The 25,437-nt window shown below is 45.6% G+C and overlaps 1 protein-coding gene and 1 non-coding gene across 2 annotated transcripts in view; one reads left to right on the top strand and one right to left on the bottom strand.

Moving 5' to 3' along the window:
• The window catches only part of LOC120836346 (mediator of RNA polymerase II transcription subunit 26-like), a 53,445-nt gene extending 31,995 nt beyond the window's left edge, over window positions 1-21,450 (bottom strand). The window contains exon 1 of the mRNA XM_040223678.3: window positions 21,327-21,450. Within this exon, the coding sequence (XP_040079612.1) occupies window positions 21,327-21,389 (63 nt within the window). The 5' untranslated portion in view covers window positions 21,390-21,450. The remainder of the gene's footprint in view (window positions 1-21,326) is intronic.
• A 2,448-nt stretch (window positions 21,451-23,898) lies between these two features.
• Trnaa-agc lies at window positions 23,899-23,971 on the top strand. Its single transcript has one exon. It is a non-coding gene; the product is annotated as a tRNA-Ala (tRNA).
• Window positions 23,972-25,437: the final 1,466 nt, after the last annotated feature.

Here is a 25,437-nt window from a genome sequence, read left to right as displayed (position 1 = left end):
GATCCAAAGTGCTTCTTAAACGCCCATCAACTTGTCGTCGTAGCCAGTAACCGGGATCACAGGTCGCGACTTCAGGACGACGCGATTCCTGGCCTTAACGTCACGAACGGAAGCCGTCAGAGGGCGCCACCGCAACATCTCGTCATCAAAAGTGTTCGACGCACCATTACAGAAAGTAAACAATGAGCGAAGAAATGGAAGCGGTAGCTGTACCAACGGTCGTGCAATGCGGGCGGAATGGTAACGTCACATACCTGAGGACAGAAGTGCGGCACGCTTAATTCTCATAGTTGCCATGGATACCGCCGACGACTGCCCCCAGTGATCTGAGAAGTGGTTAAGTACGACGGAAGTCTCTAAAACCATCCAACATTACGCGTAGCAACTGGATACTGTCAAAGTGGGATTTCGCATAACGAGAGGGATTTTCCCTTCTTCGGGCGCGCGGCGACGACGGGAGACCAAGTCGAAATCCGTGCAAAATGTCGCCCGCAAAAGTTACCGCTAAAAAAAAAAAAAAATTGGCGCTTAGGAAAACATTTTACTTGCGAGAGTGCTCTTTCCTTCGCGCAAACGAGTCGCGAATGGTCGCACGTGCAAACGAGTCACGCGCCTAAGTGTGGGCGTTCACGCACCTTCGATGGTGCAGCACGCGCAACCCGCGTTCGCAATCCGCACATTGCGAACGAGTCAAAGCCACCGTCGTCGGCTCTTGTGGTTACCGATGATAACCGACCCCGCGGAAACCAATTCGTGCCGCCCAATAAAACCAAAGAAAAACGAAAAAGAAACGAAAGAAAAACTTCCCCGAGGGAGAGGGAGGAAGAGAGAGAGCACTGCGGTGGCCCAGTTATTTCCGTCTCCGGCGCAGCCGATCACTAAAAAAAGACGGACCCAAAGAGAAAGAACGCCGACAAACAGGAGCAAAATGAGCCCAGGCAAGAAGACAGCCGGGGAGGCGTCAAAACCACCACGGGCGTGTGCCTTACCCGGACGGCTGAAGGGACCGCGCGACGGTGACGGCTAAATGGACCGTGAAGCAGGGACCGACCAAGGGACCCTGAAGCGGAGACCGACAAAGGCACCGCGAGAGGTGACATCTTTATGGGCCTATGGAACTGACGGCTACACAGATCACGAAACAGTTGACGGCTAAAGGGACCACGAACCAGTGACCTAGAAGGGGATTATGAGAGATGATTGCTAAAGGGACCATGAACCAGCGACCCATAAGGGACCATGCAACGGTAGCGGCTAAAGATACCAAGGACCAGTGACCTAGAAAGGGGCCATGGAGCGGTGACGGCTAAAAGGGACCATGAGAGGTGATTGCTAAAAGGACCATGAACCAGCGACCCAGAAGAGACCATGCAACGGTAGCGGCTAGAGGAACCATGAACCAGTGACCTGAAAAGGGACCATGGACTGGTGACCGGGAAATGGACCATGCAACGGCGACGGCTATAGGAATCACTAAACTGTGTGTACTAAGGGGACCAAGACAAATGACGTCTTTGGAGTCTACGAAACTGTGACGGTTAAAGAGATCATGACACAGTGACAGCTAAACAATCGCAGCGGTTCTGAGGGATAATCAGTGCGCATTTAAGGGCCTGTCACACTGAAGCAACAGGACGGCAACAACACGTTGTTCAACAGTCGGGCAAGTTGTTGCTCGCTCCCCGTGTTGTCCGACAAACCTGTCACATCGCGGCAACAGCAGCACAATATGGATGGCAACGAAAATGTTGCTTCGGTATGACAGCTTTCGGCAACAAAAACAGCAGCAACTTGTGTTGGACAACGTATGTTGCCCTTATCGCTGGCTGAGCGAATTTCAGGCCGGCAATACGACAACACAGATTGCTCCGATGGCAGAGCTATAGTTCCCTACCAATAATGTTTTACTAAAATAAAATTTGGAAAACGTTAATTAGCAATAATTAAGGTTGGTGTGCAGCTAAAATAATTTGATGAATGTTTTTACTGCGTAATACGGAAAGCGAGCGTCGAAATGATCACAGCTACGGTCGTGAACGTTCAGACTGGTGTTGAAGTTAGGACTGCCGAGAGACCAGCTCACATTACTGCTACTGAAATGCCTACTCATCCGCTGATAAAATATAATTAAAATAATCCGGGAAAGCAAAGATTAAAAAATCGAAGCATTAAAACGACCGCTGTGATAATGATTTTGATGCTTGGAACTTGGAAACAGCCGCTACCAGACACCTAATTGAATCGTTTAAAAAATTCCCAGAACGTATTGGGGAATGAAGCGATCACATAGCAGGCAGTAGATAATAGACAGCGTTGAGTTTTTTTTTTATATTACCAATTGTTATGAAGGCCGATCGTGTCGGTGTCACAGTTTTTAAGCACTGTCAGTTCAGCTCAACACCAAGCTACAAAAAATGCTTTGGGGTAATGCAAGTGCTAACTCAATTTTACGGTAGAAATAGGAACCGTATGAAAGAAAGAACCTGGACAGACACACTTCATACAATGGCGTAAATCCCGAACATATATCAGCGATCTCACTTTCCTCTGTCAGGGCTACCTGCTTTGTCAGCGAATAAAGAACATTTTGACAAAATAAAGGGTGGAAAATACTCCCCGCGTCAAATTTTCTAATCACAGTCACTGCTTGAAGTCGTCCCGCGGTAATTTCCGGCCCTTCGAATGCACTAGCACTTTGTGAAGTCACATTTCCCGCGAAGCCGCGCCGCACACGAACGACGGTAAACAATCAAGATGGCGGAGCGTCCCCGTGTTGTACCCGCCGTCAGCGCTGTTTGACACGGTGATCGGACAACAAATCGGCCAACACGGTTGCCGGGCGGCAGCAACATGCTGCCCGACTGTTGTTGCTACCGCGATGTGACAGGGTCGCCCAAAACACGATTTCCTCGCGTTGCCGGATAGAGTTGTCCAACTGTTTTCCCGGTGTGACAGGGCCTTTATAGTGATAGCAGTCAGTGCACATTTTACTAGTCTTACCGACGTCGCAGAAACGCAGAGGAGAAAAGCCGCGCTGTTTGCGTGGTTGATAACTTAAAACGGCCGACCGGACACTTCATACGCCGGTGTAGCTTCACGCCATTTGAAGTGTCCCGTTTGGACAGGCCTTCATGCGCTCGCGAACGGAAACGTACGGCGACCATGCTTTTGCACGAGCGTCCATCAACCACGTGCCCCAGTCGCCGCCGTCCTCTGCTCACCACAAACACGAAAACGATCGTCCAATTTTCGTGTTACCTGGCGCCAGGAGGACGTTTACGTAAATAGTTATTAACACATAAGAAAAAAAAAATTGCTTTAGTACAGATGCACACAAGAGCACGAGCTGAAAAGCACTTATACGCCAGTTCTCCAGCACATTTCATCAATGACAAACAGGCAAACGGCAGACAAACATTCAACAATTATGGAAAGATTTACCCGGTTTCAAGGACCGAAATTTGGTAACTACTGTATATTTATCTTACTTGGAAAAAATTAGCTTTGCACCATAAAGCCCGTAATCAACAACAACTTGGAAAAAATCATATTCGTCGCACAGTTATCAATATGCTTCTGGTGAAATAGCGAAAACGAAACCCTAAATTGCAAAACTGGTTTCAAGACTGTAGAGACCGGGACCAGACAGAGTCAGCTGGGCCGGATGGGCAAAGACCCACGGCAGTCTTTATTCACGGAATATATACAAACGTAACAGTGAGGCGGCGCCCTCTATGATAGTATGTTAGAATAGTGTTAGTCGTGTTAAGAGCGACACCTGACGGTAACAAACAACACTACATCCCCCCTTCCAGAAGGATGCCTACTAATATTACTAATACTATGGTGACTAGAAGGAATTGGTGTCCGGAGCGAGCTCCCCCTCCCATTCACAAGCGCGGGCCATTTGAGGAAGACGTGGATAGGTGGCGCCACGACACCCTGGGATGCCGAGACGCGTTGAGCCGAAGCGGGAGTGTAGCCGGTGAAGCGAGACAGTGAAACAAAAGGACGCTTGGTGGGCGTGAGCATGTGCTGCAATTTGGCCGAGGAGTGATTCAATAGAGTGACTGAAGGCATGAAACGAATGAAATCACCGAGGTGAGCGAAATGGCGGACGGGGCAGCGCCGAAGCGGTCGCCAAGGGACAGGCACTGCTGTGTGCCTGGATGCAAGACAGCTTACCGCTCGGCTGAGCGAAAGTGCGCGTTGTTTTCGGTGCCCAAAGACAGTGAACGGTTTCTTCTGTGGCCCCGAAGGTGAGCAGAAGTGTGGAGTGTAGATATAACTGCTCAGTTTTTCTGTACAAGCTGTTATCTATTGGTGTCATTATTGAACATTACTCTAAGTATATTGTGTGAAATATTACTGCCATTTCCGGAACGCTTTTATTTGCAGGTGAAACATGTTGAAATAAATTCTGTATATATTTTTTAAAGCAATAACCTCAGGTAGGTGAATAAAGTACCGATTCTGTTGCTCTCTGGCGTTGTGTTTTTCTTACCGTTTGTTATGATTTATTTTATCAAGTGACATGGCCGTTTAGGAAAACGGATGAAATTTTTTTTTCTTTCAATGTGCCGTAAACATCATAGTCTGGCATCTAATATGGAACCACCACGATAGCTTCGAAAGAATGTGCCGAGCCTCGTTAGCTGGGATGTTCCAGATTCACCCCTCATTAGTCTTGATCACAACACCCCCCCCCCCCCCCCCCCCCTATTTTTTAGTGGCAGTAAAATCGGCCGACGACAGCGCTACCGCAAATGTCTAATGTAAACGAGTCATTTTACGCGGGCTCAAAGCTGAAGTTTTGGAATAATTCGCGTATTCTGATTTTCGCCATGCGGTGGGATCTTAATATAGATTCCAATGTGTTGGCATTTTACCGGAATTGTTCGCGGGACCTATTTTTTGAGGAAATTCCCGTCGTCGCGAAAATTAAGTCGTTTACATGTAGTACATGCAGTGAAACACCTGTGGGCGGATGTGGCTATTCCAAGTATGTGAAATATAAATATAATTTCGATTTCCACCCAGCAGCGCACGAGACAATACTGCTGGACTTTTGTTGGCAATGCATGCGCTTCAAACACCGATCAAAGCTGCGCCCGCACGATAGAACGCCAGAAAAGGTTGCCCCTCGAGTATCGACAGAACGGTAGTCACCCTTACGAGGAACCGCTTGCAAGAAGTTAATTCTGGGAACGCTAGATTGGTGTGCCTAACAGTCGGGAATTCTGAATGAACATCAGCAAAACAATTCGAGATACAGCCCTAAATACGGTCCCACTGAAAACGAAACGCGCAACGATGCGTTGAGGCGTCGCGCGGCCGCGCCTCTCCGTATTCTGACGGCCCTACGTTGCACAGCGCCACCTACCTCGTCTTCCTCAAACGGCCCGCGCCTCGAGCGGCGCTCCGGACACCAAGTCCTTCTAGCCACCACTACTAATACTCCTCACTCTCCTATTCCTCCTACAGGTAATGCATTCCCGGAGCAGGTCTGACACGGACTACAAACTGCTTCAGTAGATTAGCGGAACCCTTGACGCCACACTGACAGTACGGTCGGCCGCAAGAAGGCAATAATAATAAAAATATTAAAAAATAATCATGACACGTTCTCTTTTTTATGGCGTATAAACTGTCAACTAATATACACGTGAAAAATATTGCCAGCAACTTGTATAATGCGTGAAATGCATTATTGTTCTGTCACGTGACGTATATTTTCCCGCTGAATTTAGCTGAGAAACTGAACAGTTGTATAGGTCACGTGACGTCGATTCCCCCCACTAAATTTAGCGGGGAAATGGTGTCTAGGTCTCAAGGCGTGAATGTTCCCGCCAAATTTAGCGGGTAACTGAATTGATGCTTTGGCCACAAGACGTGAATTCTCCCGCTAAATAATTTAGCGGGGAAACTGAGTGGACGTAAGGGTCACGCGCCGCCAATTTCCCTAAAGGTAACATGTGACGTCAGGTGACGCCAATTTCCCACCAAATTTAGCGGGAAATTGAACCGGTAACGTGACTTCAATTTTTCCGCTAAATTTACCGGGGAAACTGAATAGTGTTTTACGTACCGTTACGTCATGTTACGTGACATCAATTTTCCTGCAAAATTTTGCGGGGAAACTGAATTCGTGTAAGGGACGCGTGATATCAATTTCCTCGCTAAACTTAGCGGGACATGCACGGACGGACAAAATTGTGGGATTGGGGAAGCGTCAAAAAGCATATCATGTTTTTTGTTTGTTTTGTTTTCATTTTGACAAGAGACGCGGAACACCGCAAATGAGAAACAAGAAGCTCGTATATGTCACTCAAATTGATACCCACAGGCCTGTGAGTGTCCAAAAGAAGGCAGCGACCTGCGTCAATTTCTTCTCTGGAAGCCGAATATTGTAAGAACTACTGCGCCTAGCATTTGCTATGAAGTTCCGACGAAAATAAACCGAGAGCAACGTAAAATGAACGTCGTCTGCTAACAAACCGAAAAAAAAAGTGGATTGTCTGTTATGAAGTGAGTGCCCCGACCAAGTGACATCGGACGAAAGCTGAAATTACGATCGTCCGCTATTTCGAAGCGATCGACGACAACCGCGTTTCCTTTCCACCATCTCAAGTTGTCTTCCTCCCGTACACAAGCTGATGTCAAATGGTGGATGGAGGAGTACTCGGGACAAGCACATCAGATGTCCCGAAACCACTCTCGCCATCCACGCCTAGGCGAGAAGTTCTCGCCAAAGTACTGCCCGACCCTGAACACGTGAGCGGATCGAATATTTCTCATTGGTCAGAAAGCTGTGACGTCACGTGCAATCAGCAGCCGAGAAAACTCGCGCTCTCACGTCAACCAACATCGGACCCCAGAAATCAAGTAAAAATAAAACAAACATGTGTTTTCATTTACGAGCAAGTTGTTAATTCATAATAAAAAAAAAAAAAAGTTATTTAGGCAGGGGTCACGAAGTTTTCGAAGAGACTCCTTGGTAATAAGGGTTAGTTACCCATCAAAAGTTAGCCCAGCATTTAACATGAATGAAAAGAACATCGTAAATAAACGAGAACCAAGTTACACAAAGTAAGAGAGCCATTGTGGTACATGTACGATAAAAACAAAACGATAAAGCACAATGAAACGCGAAAAAACAAACATACAATTATAGTGTAAAATTAAAAAAAAAACTCGATACAAAACTTTTTTTCATTAAAAAAAAAAGAATAAAAGAGCTGCGTATGTTTGCGTACTAGGCACATGCGTGCGAGGGATGGTAGTCTGGGATGGTGTTCAGAGCAGGACGGGTCTTCACAAAGCATGCTGAGTTATATTGACTGCATCTATCCACAATCGTTTCAATCGTGCGGCGATAAACGTTCGTCGCGGGTCCTTCTAACAATAAAATATTGCTTCACGGATCACATTAATTTTATTTTTAAATATTAACCTATTTTCCGGACTGATATACATGTTTAAATTTTTTTTTTCTTTTCGCGGAGCTGACTATCTACAGGTGCCACTTACTCGAGGATTATCTTTTTTTTATTTATTTTTTTTTACAAGATTGTTTATTATGACGGGACTTTTCAGATTTTATGAATGACAGATTATGTTATGGATGATGCCTGAATGACACAAGCTTTTCTATGCGCAAAAAAAGCGGGCATTATTTTTAAAGGCGTGCCGTGCGTGAGACAAATGTGTTTTACAGAGATGCTCTTTTCTTCGTTACATTTTTTTTTTTTGCATGAGGTTTTTCTTGCGGATTGTAACACCAACGCCTTGTTCACAAACAAACGGCCACACCAGGTGCGGGCTCTGCGAGCGTGCGGAAACCAGAGTCGTGTCAAGAGTTTTTGCGCATGCGCCAAGCCCACAACAGCGCCACCGCAACGGCATTACGTCATAATGGTACTTCTAAAATATTCAGAATTTATTGGTCTTTCAAAAAGGAGCAGGGGAAGCCGTAAGCAGCAGGCATTAAAATGCCATCTTTAATGCTAAAAAAAAAAAAAAAGACAGTAGAATTTTGGGTTTTGCGCTTTTATTATTGCTGGGCACTTATAGGTCATGTTTCCGCAAAAATCTACGCGTTCATAAATGCTTCGTCAAGGCTCTTCGTTTGTCAACGGCCGAACAAGAGAAATCAGTTTCTTTACGCGTAAAAAAAAAAAAAAAAAAAAAAAGACGCAACAGTTTAGTTTTGTACGCACGTCGCACATGGAACAATCGTCGCGACTTGTTCGCTGGCGGTGTCAGTAACCGGACCTACCTGTAATACTGAATCACTAGCAATATATCGCAAACATGCATAAAAATGTCTTAAAAAGAAAAGGCGCCCGATAACGAAAATATACAGTCAGCACGCAGGGGAGCTGGTGGAAGATTAATATGGTGCATTGAATCCGAGACTGGGGCAGGAGGAGGAAGAAAACATTTCGACAGGGTAGAAAAAGAAACAGGGACAGGCAATATAACCTCCCTACTGAGTGCGCGGGCGAGCTGGTGGAAGTTGACTTGGTGCATTTAACCCGAGACTAGGGCAGAGATAGAGAAGTTGTCTGTTCGTTTCTTTTTCCAACGCGTACTGTACAATTTTTTTTTTATCCTCCTGCCTGCCTCTCATTAAATAAATCACAATGCCTAATAAACATGAAAAAATACTACCGCGTTGAGTATGAAATGCAAAAGGGAAATTATTATTATTACAGTTATCCCTATAATACATTCTCTTATTATTATCAGAGTTAGTCTTTCTCTTATATTCACGGCGCGCACATCGGACTCCATTGTACTCGGTGTGCAATATTGTCAATGCTTTTGTTTTGCTGTTTTTGAGTTAGTGCTTGCAAGTTTCGGTGCACCAGCACCAAGACCGCATGGTTGTTCCTGGGCACCCACTAAACTTGATTCTTGATCACTAGGCGCGGCACCGCGGGCCTCTACGGTATCGGCTGTTGCTTTTCTGCGGTGCCGCGGCTCTCCTGGGCCAGTAAATATTATTAAAATAATTATTACAATTATTATTACCGTACATTCTGGACTATCCTCCCCGCGGACTATACATGCGTGAAGGCTGGAATTTTACTCACTGCGGACTATACAAGGTTTGTTACAGAGCGCAGCTCTTAGGCGCCCGTTTCCGGCTTGAGCGGCGTCGCCGTAACAGTGACGTACATTATAGGACGTTTCCCATGATGACGTCACACGTGACGTCACAAGGATCACCGGTGACGTCGTAGATAACGTCACGTGTGACGTTACAAGGATCACCAGTGACGTCATAGATGACGCCACCGCGCGTTGCATTATGGGCAAATTTCCCCGCCAAATGGGAGGGGAGCAGGAGAGGAGGAGGGGAGCGTACGGATGAGGAGGAGGGGCATACTATCCTCTCCGTACCTTTTCCTCCTCCTCCTCCTCAAGAGCTGTGCTCTAATTCGGCCTTACAGGGGATCGTAAACGTCTTCCATTTTTTACAAGATTGGTCATTGTGACGAGAAGTGGCGTAATTTGCGGTTGACAGAGTACGTTAATGATGATTGATGTACGACACAAACTGCTTTGTGTGCTAATAAAACAGGCACTTGCCAAGGCGTCTCTACACCGGGTGTGGCCTATAGTCGGGAAAACACGGTACAATAAAAAACCCACATAGATATAGCATTACATGATCATGATTTTTATCATTTCGAGTATGTCCACTGGTATGGTAACCAGGCGTCCCGTTTGGGCCGGTTACAGTCCCGTTTTAGAGCTGCATTTATGACGTCCCGTCAATCTTTTTTTTTTTCCTCAATGAAGCCTCACGTCCCGTTTTCGTGGGAACGTGCGTGCATAGTTGCGAAAGGAGTGCTAAGCGAGTGGAAGAAACCTAAAAACAGGTAATACATTTTATAAAAATAAACATACTGTGAATTCAAACGTTAGAGGAAATTTATAGCTCTTTCTGTAGTTCCATCTGTAAATACGTTCTTGGCACAGACGTTCGTTTGGGGCACTTTTCTATATTACTATATTTGGCATGCTTCGGTTTTGTTCAAGAAACGAAGAAAGGGGCTAAACGAAAGACCTCAGAAAAGTGAGCATAAGAACAGTGAACTAAATAGTAGCAAAGCTTGCTTGATCTTTTGCCCTTCGCTCTCCTCTCCTCCTTCCTCCCGATTATTCTGTTATCTAGGCTGTAGATTATGGATCCCCTATTCATTGGACAAATCATGTAATCATTCTCTTTACTGTTTTCAACAGAGAATTAGTACCTGGGGGAGAGCGTCTGACTAAAGCATACGCAATCTAAGTTTTGTGTACGTTCACCCTGACGTGCGGGGAGCAGACTGCGGTGAAGCTTGATTGCAGGGACATCAGGCTGATAACCTGAGCCCGTAGTGCGATGGGCTTATCGATAAGGCTGCGATATCAAGGCCACGCGCCGGGGACTGTGTCACAAAAGCTGCGAACGATAGCCTCGCGCAAAGCTAATGACCGAAAATAGCCCAAAATTTATCGTTTCATTTTGGTTGTTCGTCAATGAATGTAGAGAGACCATCTCGAGAAAACGTGTATAGTTGATTAACCTGTATCACGTAAAGAGAGAAATTCGTCAATAAATGTAGAGAGACCATCTCGAGAAAACGTGTACAGTTGATTACCCTGATCACGTAAAGAGAGAAACACACACACACACGCAGACAGACAGAAGCAGAAGCGTTGAAATAATGTTCGTACGAATGTTAGACACATGTTACCACACACCTGCTTGTGCGCGGTGGAGTCAAGCGCATTAGAACATTATTTAATTACACTTCATACTTCTCGTACAAGGTAGCTCACCTGTCACCAGGTGCCTACTGTAGACGAATTCCAAGTTTTTAGCGATTCCCCAGTGGTGAAATAACAAATAAATAAACTCGCGCGTGAGACGTGGGTTCATCGCATGTACACAAATTGCCTCGGGCAACCAAAACTCCTACGTAAAAGTGGATCTGTTCCAGACAAACTGCTCGGTAAAAAGATTCCAACAATAAAAAGCTAATTGGTACAAAAAAAAATAGATTAAAACCTACCATAAGCTTAAAAGCTCACTAAGAGGACAAAGAAAGTAAAACCCTAAAGCCAATGATAGCCAACTGTAACTACGTCAGAATGTAAATTTATGAACAAAAACTGAATATAACCAGTTAAATTTGAGTTGAGTTCGCAGTAGAATGTTATCCAGATTGCGAAAATCCCAGATTAACTTCAAACATCTTGCGATATGGTACATTTGCCAAAACACAATATTTTGGAAGTGGTCGCAGTTTGTCACCGAATGCCAGAGCAACAATAATTTAATGTATGCAAGGAAGATGAATTGGCCAAAACATGCTAAAGAGCAATAATTCAATAAATGCATTTGCCCTGTTTCAACCAATCTTGCGTTTGCCTAATAGTAGGTGATTACTGCAATTTTCAGGCAGGAGTCATAAAATGTCTTGAAAAGGGGGGGGGGGGGGGGGGGGGGGGCGCCTTTGTGGAATGCGGATTCAAAATCTTCGAATCCTACTTCAAAACTCCTAAACACATTTTCTCCAGGTTGATCCGTTTTTCAGCACAGCAATGCAAATAGTTTAAAGCATGGCCTTGGCAGCAACAACATGATCAGTTCACAGACCAGGAAGGAGTGCAATACAGGCAATGAGGGTTTTTACAGGCATCCATAAAGATATTCTGAGCTAGAAGGCGTGCATTGTGCATTTAGCATTCGTCTTGGATGCTTTTAACAAGTTCTAATGCATAATGCTCCCATGTCTGAAAAAAAACAAAACAATGTGGCACATGGGTGTGAATGAAAGTGCCGTTGCCTCTCCCTTGAGGTGGCAGAGAAGTCTGGAGGTAACTTCCGACATACGGGCTACATTTAATTTTCTTTTAATAAAAAAAAACGTTAAATTATTGCTTCTACATTTATTTTGAAGGCTCACCGAGTTTGTATGTATATCACATGGGAGCATACAAGAGGTGATAGTGTCATGCACATCATAATCACAAAACAAATGGGCCTCTCCTAGCTGCGATATGAGGGTTTGTGTTGTATGTGATAACCAGCATTAGCAGTAATGTGTTACAAGGAATCGAATTACTGGTGATGCAATACTTTTTTAGGTAACAACAACATACTTGTTACATTTTCAAAAAGGCGACTGGTAACATACTTACATTACCATTTCTGAGCAAAGTTCAAGATCAAGCTACTTGCCACATTTCTTAAATGGATGCTAATGCATTAAATTGTTTTCAACTAATTTGTAATCTCACTAACCTCACTGTTTGTGCATCATTACCAAGGCACCAGCTGTTAATGAGCACAGAAAATAAATGAACAAACGAAAGAATAGTCCTGGAAACTCGCAAAGGATGACAGAGTTTCTTGGCATATGGCATTAACAAATGAAGTACTATGCCGAGTTTAGGGAAGCATTGCACACTCTTGGCCATGCTGCTAGGAACTGGGACGTTTGGTAAGTAAATTCTGAAACCCCTACACTCTTTCTTATGACTACTACACCACTCCTGGCAGAGCAGAAATGCCGTTAAGTACCACCTTATGTATGTTAAAATTTTGGCACAAAAGTATTAAAATAAAATTACAAAAAAAAAACTAAAAAAAAAAAAAACGATTTTTGTGTGTGCATACCCTATTGAAAATTCCATCAAGCTACGTAATTTGGGACACTGACTGCCAGTCAGCAGCGTTGGTGGAACGTGATGGACCATCAGACGTCATCTGATGGTCCATCAGATGACGTCTAATGCCGCTGCCAAGGGAATTTCATCAACAAGGGCAGCATTTATATAAGAGTAAAGCTATACGCACTCATAAATATCGCCAAATGCCTCGATAAAACAAAATGTTCGAGAAAAAAAAAAAGAAAAAAAGAAGAGCAGCACCACCGCGCATCGAACCCGCGACCACATGCGTACAAATCGGACACCTTAACCGCTATGCTACACAACCGTTAGGGAAACTCGATTTGACTATTCGTTTTATACGAAATGCTTTGGCTGCAAATGCAGTTAAGCCGTCAGCATGTTATGCAAAGCATTCGTACATCACTCGCCGTACTTCAGTTCTACTCACCTGCCATGTAGAGTACTTTCGCGTCGTAGAACGATCCTTTTGTTCGCGCATCATCGGCCCAGTAGACCTGGTACACCCTGGCGTCTTCAACTACGCCGCTAAAGTCCCTTACATCGTCGGAACTCACAACAGGCTGGGTCTTGTCGAGTAGAAATTGTACTAAAACATAAGACATTGCAGAGCCCGGGCAGGATCGACAGGTTGGAGCGAGCGGGCAAACAAAACGAGTCGAGAGCGATCGTTCATGAAAGCTCGGCGAAGCGTCTATGGGCGAAGCGAAGTGCGAAGTGTCGCGTTCGGCGCTTCGGCGGGCTTCTGATCAAGGTTGTCGGTCGGTTGCGTGTCATATCTCTAACGACAGCGGTTTTATGGGCTCACGTCCCAAAATCGTTTTCTCGTGCATAGATTACTTTTCGTGTTCATAGATTTGACGAAATAGTGGTATCCGAACGAACTTTACGTCCTTTGACCGTAAGTCTGTCTGCACGTCAAAGCTTTCTGACGTACAGTCAGAGACAATCGATGTACAGTCAGAATCACCACTAAGACATCCTGATGGCATTTCGCGGCGGCCGACTGCCACCAGGAAACCATCAGAAAGCCGACAAGCGGGGTCTGACTGGAGTTTGACTGTCGGTCAGAGTAACTTGTTGGCCAATCAGACATGCTTGACGTACAGTCAGGCACAGTCAGCGGTCCACTAGAAAACATTGACTGCCAAACAGGGTTACATTGATGGATTTTCCCTTCGGGTATAACTGATTGAACTATGACTTTTGCATATATGCAATGTGAAAATATGCTGGTAATAGCATTTTTTCACGAATAAAAAAGCAATGACCAAGTGAAATCACTTTCTGCATCATGTTTCTTGTAAGGCAACATATTTCATTACTTTTTTTGTTGTGATGCTTACAACACTGGTGGTTATGGGCACCTTTTACAAGTGACCATCTGGGGGTATTGCACATGCTGACAAGTGCAAGTTATTTATTCAAAATAGAACAGAAGAAATTCAGTTGCACCCATATAAACATTTTTTTTTCTCTCATCTGTCCAATAAGGGGAGCTGCACCCGCATGGATAAAGCCTCAGGACACAATTAATGATCGGTAGCATGGAATGAGTTCTCAGTAAAAGAATACAAAAGTATGTGCATTGGCAAGCTTATAAATAATTTTCATCACAAAACCCACAGGTGGTTGCCACAACAAGGCTTGAGAATGGGCTAGTTGGTTTTGTGTGGTAACATGTGCCCAAATATTGCAGCACAATGTGATGAACCACAGTGCCCAATAAAAAAAAAAAGTGGGAAGGAATAAAAACATAAATAAACAAAATTTGGAAATTTACGCCTCGTGCAACTAATGAAGGGCACTTCAACTAATGAAGGGTATCCTGAAGGGACTCAGATTAATCAACACTTTGCCAAATTACCGAGGCACCAAGGAAAACGCTAGAACGTACCGGGTGCGGCCATAAGGACGAAAACATTTAGCACGCCCTGCGAAATTCGCGTTCTAAACTCGCATACCTGAAATTGGGCACACGAGCATAATTTCACAAGATTTATGCCCATTTTTTTTGTTTTTCAGAGCTCAACTCGGAGGTAGAGAAATATTAAAAATAAAGCAAACACGGAGTTCTTTTATTATTTGTTTTTGTGTTGCCGGCACAGCGCCATTTCAAGCGAGGCTGTACATTCCGTCACTGACGACATCGCAAGAAAGAGCCAGAAGCAAATTGTGTTGTTCTGAAAACCAATGCAACCAATTTTTTAATCGACTGAAGGTAACAATTAATCGGCTAAAAATTTTCAATCGACGCCCAGCCCTAGGAATAACTCAAGAAAGTAAAAGATAAACCCTAGATTTTATCAAAATGTAACACATTCAAAGAATGAAGCTGAAAACTGTCCATAAATTGTGTGGAACTAAAACAATGAGCCTGTTATGGGCTATGCGGGTAATGTGGATAAAACACTTTAAGACATGTGAATCCCTAGCGTGACAGCTGTCCAAGAAGCAGCACATCATTGAGCATGTCTAATGAAAGGCAACATCTCCAAGACAATCAGATAAAATTGGAGCAGGGAACGCTTGTCGCACACAGACAATGGTCACGGGTACCCGCAGTGGTACTGGGGTGATGTTGGGAGTTCTGGATTACATTTGTTTTTGTCCTGGAAGTGTCTCTTTTGACCATGACTACATTGGTCAAGGTCAGCCTTTACCTATGGACGAAGCATCCACCCTTTTTCTAAAGGCAGGTGACAATGAACGTTCCAATGTCTCTAAATGAAAGTGGGTACGTAAGTCTTTCCTGTTAAAAACAGGGGACGGTTCTCATATGCAAAAGACTGAAACCTTTTTTCTGTCATTCAGCTAAGTTGCCAAGACCAGTATCTAGAAACACAAAACTTGTTAAAACATATATATATATATTGTTACACGGTTTTTCGCAATGTACTCTCCAGACAATATGAGCTGTAACAGTCCTTCATGCTTCTTCTGGCGTACCTACCAGTTTTCGAGAGAGTTGTAGTTCGAACTAGGGATGAAATGTTAGGTTCAGATCCCATACTTCATACTATTTAACAAATTGAGAGGTAATCATGCCTTCGGGAACCGCAGACGCAGAAAAAGGCAGAATTGGGCGTTTTAGATCAAATTGTCTGGGAATACACTCCAGAAGACCCATTTTTTCCCCTGAAGCAAAGACCCCATAGACCATTAACTAAATTTACTAAATAAAAAAAAAATATTGGTTTGATTTTGCTTTGCAAAGAAATAAGGCTTTTTCGCTTTTCATATTCGTTTGACACCCTGCCGGAAACTAGACACTTGCTGAAAATCGAAGAAATTCCGAAACACAAAGGTAGCTGCGATGCTCCAACACAGTCGTCTTCAATGACGCTTCCCTGCAGACGACCACGGAGAACCGGGACACCCTGCATACACTTGTGTTTTCCCTGGCACCCGTACGTTAAAGATTGCGTCCCGTTGAGACAGTCTGAAGGGGCAACCAATTAAACGCTTGGATTGTGTTACAACCGCAACACTAAGCTTCGAAAGTCAACGTGGCGTAACAAGATCAAAGACCCGAGTCCAAACCACCAGAAACAAGCCACATAAACTGGCCCGATTCAAAGTGACGAGAACAACGCGGCGATTGATAACAGGCTGAAGGTGCAAGTGCGCCGCAATAAACCCTTTCAAAGGTGCATTATCTGAAGACGAAATTGTTTGGGCACACACTTCAAGCCTGTGTGTTGGACACGAGGGCAGTGTTGGCGTTCGGCTTGTACGGAGAACGAGTGCTGAGTCAGCATTCGACTAGGACTTGCATTTAATCGCACGCTCCGCACCCGGGCAATGGCGGCCACCAACGCTGCTCCATGAACGTTTCAAAAGGATTAATTAAAACCCGAGAAGGATGATCGAGACCGCAAACAAATTCGGGCGGTGCAGCACACTCCGGAGCGCTCCCAGAGCCAAGCATTGATGCTCATCAAAACCTTTACGACCACCTCCAAATGCAAGAGGCGAGACTCCAATGGGAGACGTTATTCGACGTTTGCAGGTGCGACTCAAAGGAGGTAGGAACCTCGCGTAACCCGAACAAAATGCCTCGTCGCGCGAAAGCTTTCTGCATTCAACAGGCTGCCACAGTTCCCCCTCTGTTCGTTCAATCCATGACCATCGCCCACAGGTGTTCTGCAATAGACAACTACCTCCGGCAACTCCGGGGCGATTTTAACCATTCAGTATGCAGGAGGTGGATTTTTCGTGCATTCAACGGGAATTTGATCCCCAGTCGATCGAACCTGCATTCCTGCAAAAATTAAAGAATGCCACTAAACCGGCACAAGGAACCTCTGAAATGAAGAAGGAGCAAAAAGCATCGCTTTCGTAAATTTGCCCAGAAACTAATGGGGCCGGCCAACACTATGGTCACCCTCTGTTGTAAGAGACATTGTGTCAAAGGCAATGACTGCTACGGTTCTATACCTAAAAACAAGGACAAGAGGGAGGCAGATGTAAACAATTCCTCTGGTACCTTTTTTTAATGCAAAACAACAGTGAAGTGGAACTACAACAAACTGGTCCAATCGACCCTCTTAAGACGGCAAACATTATAGCTGAGACCAACATCAAGTATGTTCAGTCGCGTTTCGGCCTGGCGTTTTGTGTCATGAGGATGGAAAGGGTTTTGTGGATCTTCAGCGCCTGCAAAGTGTGTCCCGATGAGTGTGGAAAATGGCTCCCAAAAATGCATTCGTAGCCAGTGCACGACATTCCAAGGCACAGACGAATGTCACAGTACATGACAAGATAAGAACAGAGAGGAACTCTTGTAAGCTTTTTTTTGTCTTGTTCTAGAACTCCCTCGAAAACTCCATTGAATCACTGAACTTATTTAAAAATGGTACTACTAATATGAGACTACGAGCTTCTTGTGTTGACTGAAACTGGTCACGGTAGCCTGCTATTTTGTCGGCACACTTCTCAAATGCCAAAACCGTGCCTCCGCTATCCCAAGTTTGTTCGATGCGCATATTACGGCGTATGAAGACGAGTATATACTTTTAAAAGACTGGCCGCTGTACCTTCCTCTCTTTCCACGCTCAGTAAACGTAACACGCACCATATTCGGAACATGCTGAGTTCTAATAAAGGTAAAAGTAACTTCCATGCACATTCTACTACGAGTAGTAAGCAGATGTTAAAAAACCAGAAACGATTTTGTTGGGCACGGCATCTGTGTCTGTCACCCGAAAGTCATGGAGACGCTTCGTTTCCAACTTGTGTGAAGGTGATCACAGGATCATACCATTTAGCTGTCCATGAGGCCAAAGAAACTCAAATGCCATGCAAGATCTACGGCCAGTTACCGAATCATTCTGAACAAAATAAAGGCAAGAGTGAAGTGCACATTAAGGGGCGGAAATATATGCACGATGGCGAGTTGGACGACCTTAAAAATTGCAATAACATCTCGAAATATGGTGCCAATGTCCTGTAAGTTGGCAGCCCTCTTACCGATACTTTAAAGTGTTCAACAAGTTGTAGCATAGCACAGACAACCAGCATGACGCAGCGAAAAAGTGACCGCCCCATTTGAGTCCAGCACCAAAGACCAGCGCTTTGTCACCTGTTTCTTAAGTAGCGAAAACTATTCATATTCATTACTGAATGAAGTTGCCCTATGGTGATGCCTGTCACTCCAACAAGTGTTTTTGAGCAGACTAGAAGGTCCCAAAATGGCGAGAAGTCTGCGAGAGACTCTCCTCGACTGGTTCGGGCATATCAAGTGGTGACAGCAGAGCCTATTGCAGCAGTTGAAGACATCATAATGAAAAATGGTAGAATGATGATGGATGAAACGGCTGCATTGTCGTGTCACTCATGGGTCCCACCGTAATCGACTGACAGATTTTTGGAGCAATCAAGGAAGAAATGGGGAAACTATTTGCAGTTTGATGAAGAAGTACAACACGCGATGCATGAGTAATTTTGCATGCAACAAACTTTTTTTTTCTTTTTGTACAAGAATTTTTGCATTTGCCAAGAGCTAGAAGACCTACATTGAGCAGAATAGGGACTACATTGAAAAATAACACATATCTGTATCGCTTTTGTTTGATAAATTTAGAGCAGAAAAGCATTTTAGGTTGTCATTTGACTCACCCTCATACGTTTGGTCACTCTGCATGGAAAGGAAGCTTCTTTCCATCACAGCTATCTTGTGGCTTTTGGAAGGATGGAAACAACTAACCGACAAATATTGCTAAGTCACTGCCAGCCTTTGGAGCTACCCCAGAGGGTGAAGGCAAGACAACAGACAGAACTGCAAACTGCAAGCCATTGAGCCTCAACGTCTACGAGAGTCATAATCCACCAAGATCATCGCCCGTTGGCAGGAGCGTCTCATTTCGACAAATGAAAGGCTGAATGAAGATTGTTTTGTGTTTCGTAAGCAACTTCACATGTCTTACATCTTCACAGGGCAATCTGTGAAGAATGCAAGCTGTTGAAAAATGGCGATCAGAACACTGGAATAGGTTCCGCTCGTAGTTCGCCAACTTAAAATTCTCACATTTTCAAAGTGTAGATCCACTGTCGGAGTCTCTCGGAAGGGTGCAACTTATTCGCCGATACTGTTTTACCATAAGAGGGAGCAAAGCTGCCACATGAAAATTGTCTCAACCAATGCTTTAACTTTACGAGCCCATGTACATATCAGGCGCTTTTAAAGTCTCATACACACCTTTGTAGCTTGTTCAATTGCACTTACGATGAAACAAAATATAGGGTCCGATCAATATTGGTTGCGTTCATGAGGTCATGATGCTGCTTGGGATCAAACGAATCAAAATATCTCGTCCTGCCATCACAAAAAAAAAAAGGAAGAAAAATACTTTGCATACACAACCTCACAATGAACTCATCGTGGCACAGGATCGAAGCTGCCCACCAGTTTGAAAATTCCGTACTCCTGACACAACATGCAAAGTGGAGTCTAGTCTCTACAGGGTAAAGACTATTCTGAGCCCAGTACAGATATAATACAAGCACGAAACCGTCAGGAAACGAAAGATGATGGACAGGTCATTGAATGCACGAATATCTGTAGCACATAGTGTTAAAAAAAAAAAAATCTGAGAACACACAGTAAGCATCGATTATCACTTGAATCACGTCACCAAACTTTTATGGCTCAGGAAAAGGTCAATTTAACGGTCGCGGTTAATTAAGCAACAGCACGTCAAAGGCAAGCACTCGACCGCCTGCAAACATGGCTATTCAGCGAAAACCATCGTGCAGTAATGGACGAGCTCATATAGACAAACAAAACATCGACCCTGCTCGTTCACACAATATACGCAGCGTTGTCGCAAGCTTAACAACCTTTAGCTGCACCCCTCGATTACAAAAAAGTTCGTTTGTCGCCGGTTCGTGACGACTAGGTGCACGAAAAGTAACCAACAAACGTGTATTCGCCGCGTCCACAAACAAACAGTATTGGAGCAAGTCACACACACGGTCGCGACATCGGAAAGGGCTACCGTTCGCCTTCGACAAAACCGCACGGGATCTGCATAACGGGTAGGAAACGACTAGGTTTGCGGCAAATTCCACCACGTAGTGGATTCGGGTAGCTCGGCGAACCGACAACACGTCATCGAACTCGGACAGTACCCTAGGCACCCGACATCTGTCGCAGACGGCAACATGTTTACGAAGACTTCGGTTCGATCGTTTCGACCACGAGGAATATTAATTGCCGTCGGGTCGGCGACAAGTATGTCAGGGTCACCCGACACGGGGACTCCCGTCACCGCAGTCGCGGCGGCAGGTAGTGGGCCAGAACGCCGCGCGTCCGAACACACGGTCGGCAGAACTGCATCGCGACGCAGGGCCGAAACTGAGACGTAGATTGCAAAGGGCAGCGTGCTGGCGGTGTGACCAGCAGCAAAGCCGTTCGCGTGTCGGCAGCGCGGCGCTGGCCCGGACGGCCCCACGTACGCGACGGTCCCAGACACCGTGCACGACGTTATTAGCCACATATCGAGACGACGAAGAAAACAAGGTCACACGTCGTCCACCACGGCGCCGAGCCCCGCGCGAGCGAGCGCACGCCGGACCCGACGACGGCAGCGGCGCGACTAGGGCGAGATCGAGCGCGCGGGCCGAGCGCGTCGTGCCGGCGAGTAGGGACCCGTCAGTCGGCGGGCCGGAATCGCATTGAACGGCGTTAGGCTTAGCTTCCCGTGCGGAGCTGCCGGGGAGGAGCGCTAGTTGTAAAACCCGCCACCGGCGACCGCGGTAGAGAGAGCGCATGGGTCGTGACGTCTCAGCGAGCTCCGGCGAAGACGGACGGCACAAGCCGATGCCCCGGCGGCGGCGGCTCGGCGAGCGTGCACTCGGAGGCCGTCGCCGACCGATTCGCCGCCTCGTCCAGGCCGGGCCCGCGGCACGACACGCTCGCCCGTACTCGAGAAGAGGCCCCCGCCGGTGCGCTCGCAGCGTGGAAACGGGGCTAGGCCTAACGCCCGTTCCCAACTACCGTGTTGTCCCGGCCGCTGGTTACAAGGAACGTCTGCGTTTCGGCCCCAGACACCAGCGACTTTACGCGGACTGCCAGCGGCACTGAACACACTGCGGCTTTCAAGGGAGGCAATGAAACGTGTGAGGCTTACATTGTTGTCCTCGTCTAATGCTTTCAATAACTTATCCTTAATTTCGTAGGGCGAGCACTGCATCAGGCCGTAAAACAAAACTCCGCCACGACCCCAGCAGGCCAACTCCGTGACCGTCACACAGCCACTGACACAGTATGGCGGACATACGGGGCGCGAGGCACGACGGGATGGCTCGGGAACTTTGCCGAGCGTGACGTCATGGCTTCCGGACGTTGCCGAGTTCGGCCGACCAAGCTAGTCGACATCGACGCACTTTCAAAGCACCGAGACCGCCTCAGAATGGAACGTAGGAAGAACCGACTCGTGTGCCTGTGAAAACCAGGGGCACTGTGACCCTGGCAATAAAATAAGCGCGGAGAAAAAGAATGGAAACAGCCCCCAAAAAATATTTATTGGGGGGGAAGTGACCGATAGCGTACTTACAACAAGGTACATTCAAGAACGTTTCATGAACTACACGTTCAACACGTACGCTGCTTTAAAGTTCTCCAAAACAAAAGCTTTCACACAGCTGTCTACGATAGTAGCAAATTTATCACCCGAGACAACCCGCGAACATAAATACACAAACCGAGAGAACGTTGCCTGACGAGTTAGATACTATGGCCACCTAGGGAATGTTCTGCGAACCACGAATGAGTGCCATCTGGTGCATGCTGAAGCAACTGTAATGTGTCAAAAAAATGTCGAAGCTATGATTTCGTTGTCCGTTCCCCCTTTCTATGTATCTTCCTCATGTCTAATTACCGTTACCAACACGCTCGTTTTGTTCTTAACTATGATTTTATTTTACTGCGGCACATCAGCATGCCACTAGATTCCATCGTAGTTGGTACCAGAAATTGTTTATTTGTCTTTACGCCAGTTACTGTTCACATTACTGCGAACGCTAAGGTTTCTGGTGAGTAACTTTTCTTTGTATGACTGACAGGGCCCTGTCCGCCCTGTCACATTGCCGTACAAACTGTCTGAAGACACCCCGTTGCTCTGGGGCAGGGGGCGCGAGCGCATCCGCAAGACGCTAGTTATGATAGCTGAACTGGCTGAACCATCCAGGTGGCTCTGCAACATTAGATTTTGCACGTGCCACGTTCGAATGCAAGCATCTGAAGATGCGCGATAACAGAACCTCTAAAAAAAAAAAAAAAAAAAAAGAAAAAAAAAAAGAGATTTATGCAGCTCGCGCCCGCAGCGTCCCATTAAACATTTTTTTTCATCTGTGCCTTCGGACAATCGCATCTCAGAAAGGGAGGACGACGAGGAGGTGCCGCTCTCGACAAATACACCCTAAATTCCTTTTTTTTCTCTCCCAAATTTAACAGTGTGTGGTGGTGCGGCCTACAGCTGCACCACCACACATTGTTCATCCAGACCTAGAAGACGTCCCGCAGACGTGATTCTCGGGTCGGAATTCTATTTGTGTGTGTGTGGGGGGGGGGGGGGGGGGGGGGGGGGGGGGGGGGGGGGGGGTCGGTCGGTCGGTCGGGGTCTATCGCTCTCCCTTCGGCCATTGGAGGAACGCACAGCGAGATGGTGCATATTGGCCGATATTAACGTCATGCTCATAATGTTGTGGTCCCGCTCTTTTGGAAGCAGCAGACGATCATGGCCTTTCTCGCTCGTTGTTGATAATGGGACGGCTCGTGACAGTCATCCGATCAGCGTACTCTGAGCGATATGCCTGATTGTGGCGTATACGCGACGTACCATGACGGCGGCGAGTCTGGTGGCAAAAGCAACACCCGCCGTGCGTGCTTTAAGCGGTGGCTCGCGAAGACGGCCGGCTCCGATAGGAGCCTAAGGAAATCTCCGAGCTGTGGTACGTGTGAAACATTGGCGCAATCTTCCCAATTTTTCCTTCGTAACCGCCCGGCCTTTAATCCAGCAAGATGTTTGCTGCTATGGTGTATCGAAGTGTTGTCGTTAAAACCATTTGAACCGGGCGGCGGTTCGCGCCACTTAGCCAGGAAGTGCAGAAAGCCAGATCTGCGAATGCGTGGCGCCATCTGTTAGTAGCAGCATCAACCATTAAGTTTGTTTGGTTTGTTTACATCGCATATCTGTGTTCTGCGTTTTACCGGGCATAAAAATATCCCGGTCTTCATTTCTTGCATTTTGTTTCGGACACGCACACCGTCGAAATTTGAGCATGATAAACAATTTAAAGCGGGCGGCGGCTCGCGTGAACTCGCATGAAAACACCTCTTAGGAAAGTTTAGTCAAAATGCCCTTGTTATCCAAGGAGTTTGTGTTACCCTGTTATCTTACAGATGGGTTGCTTCCCTTCATACTGACCAGGGTTCAAGAGGAGGGAATCGGAGCGATTTGAGCGAAATATGCGGTTTCGTACATTCATGTAAAGAGGCTTGTGGTGTCACAAGGCACTGATCTCACCTAACACAGTGGTTTCTTTGTATATAGGGCGGACCTAGTGACAAGTTTAATGAAATCGCTTTCATTAAGCAATATCCCTTTGAAAAAACCAACGAACCAACAAAAAAAACGAAAAAACACTTTTGAAATAACTTTGCACCTATATAAGATTTCTTTAGTTACAGCAGAATCGTCGGGGGGTGTAGCTCAGATGGTAGAGCGCTCGCTTAGCATGCGAGAGGTACGGGGATCGATACCCCGCACCTCCAATGACCTTTTTGCATTTTTTAAAAATGTTTGTTTGGTTTTTGTAATTTGCAATAATTTCTTTAGTTCCTCTCTTTTCTTTTGTTTACTTAGGGAATTATTTTTATATATCTATTTATATGACCCTGTGCTTGAAGCGCCACTGGAGTCATAACACAGGAAGGCATCACCGAAGACAGAGTAAAGAAATACGTCACTTGTTGCTTCAAAATAAAAGTAACCTCCCTAGTCCCTACATAACCTATTATCTAGTACATTTCAAAATATCTGTTACAAAATTGTTACAAAAGCGCTATCTCTTTGACGAAAATGGGCAAAGTATCGCAAGCTTTTTTTGTTTCACCTATACAATATATCTTAAATCATATTGACCTTGATCACTCTGAATATCTCGAAATGAGCTGTTGTTATCTTCTAGAACTATTATTTTATACGTAGAAAAAAATTAAAAAACCTTGCAAGTTTCAAAACATGAGAAACAAAATCTTGCAAGGTCGCAACTAATTTTCTCATGAACTATTTTTTAAATCTTTTTCACTTTTAATGTTGGGCTAGGTAATAACGTTTTTCATGCATATATGAATGAAAATCTAATATTATGTTTTTATGTCGTTTAAGCATAATTTTACGTATGTGCCCTGTTGTCGGTATTTTGTCCTCAATATGGTTAAAATTCCTAATTTAAGCACCCAAGGTGCCAGGTAATAAAAACAGAAAAAAGGTACCGCATGCAGCGCCAACTAAAAAAAAAAAAAAAAAAAGAAACAAACAAACAGCGGTAAACCGTTGGCTGTATGGCTGCGGTGAGTCACCCGCTCCTTCAAGACCGCGGATCCGCCCTCCCTCCCCATTTCGCCACGCAAACTGAATGGAATGTCTGTACGACCCTTTCTTCCAAGCGTGGTCTCGATGTTGATGAACTACAACGTGTGTCGGACGCAATGGCTCGACACAAGGCAGTGCTCATTCTTGTCGACTGGATATAATTATAATGCAATTAAATGCAAAGGTGCAAGCGAGCTGGACAAGAATGACCGAAATAATCCCTGGAGAAGGGGAACAAGAGGGACATAGGACAAACATAAATCTCCAAACACAGCTAGGTGACTGGTGAGCGACCGAAAAAATCCGCCTAGTCCGGGTAAAGTTACGTGATCATGCTAAGAAGTTCCAAGATGGCGACGATTCATTTTCCGTGAGCCCTACTTGTCATGTCGCAAGTAACGCGACGAAAGTGGCCGTACTTGGCATGCCAGTGATAAATCGCCCCATGTACTTATCGCAGCAGCAAGGTTTCATCCGCCGTGGACAATCGCGATCTCGAAGCGGACGCATACGGCGTAGCTCTGGCGAGACACACGCCTCGCTATTTTGTTAAACTAGCGTACCTCCGGTAGCTTCCGCAGCTCCACTATTTATCCACTCTCACCGCGGATGGGCAGTAGTGGGATCTCTCCTTAGCGCATAG

This window comes from Ixodes scapularis, unplaced genomic scaffold (genome assembly GCF_016920785.2).
Source record: "Ixodes scapularis isolate PalLabHiFi unplaced genomic scaffold, ASM1692078v2 PGA_scaffold47__10_contigs__length_4178495, whole genome shotgun sequence".
Classification (NCBI taxonomy): Eukaryota; Metazoa; Arthropoda; class Arachnida; order Ixodida; family Ixodidae; genus Ixodes; species Ixodes scapularis.
This window is presented reverse-complemented; position numbering and strand designations above follow the sequence as displayed.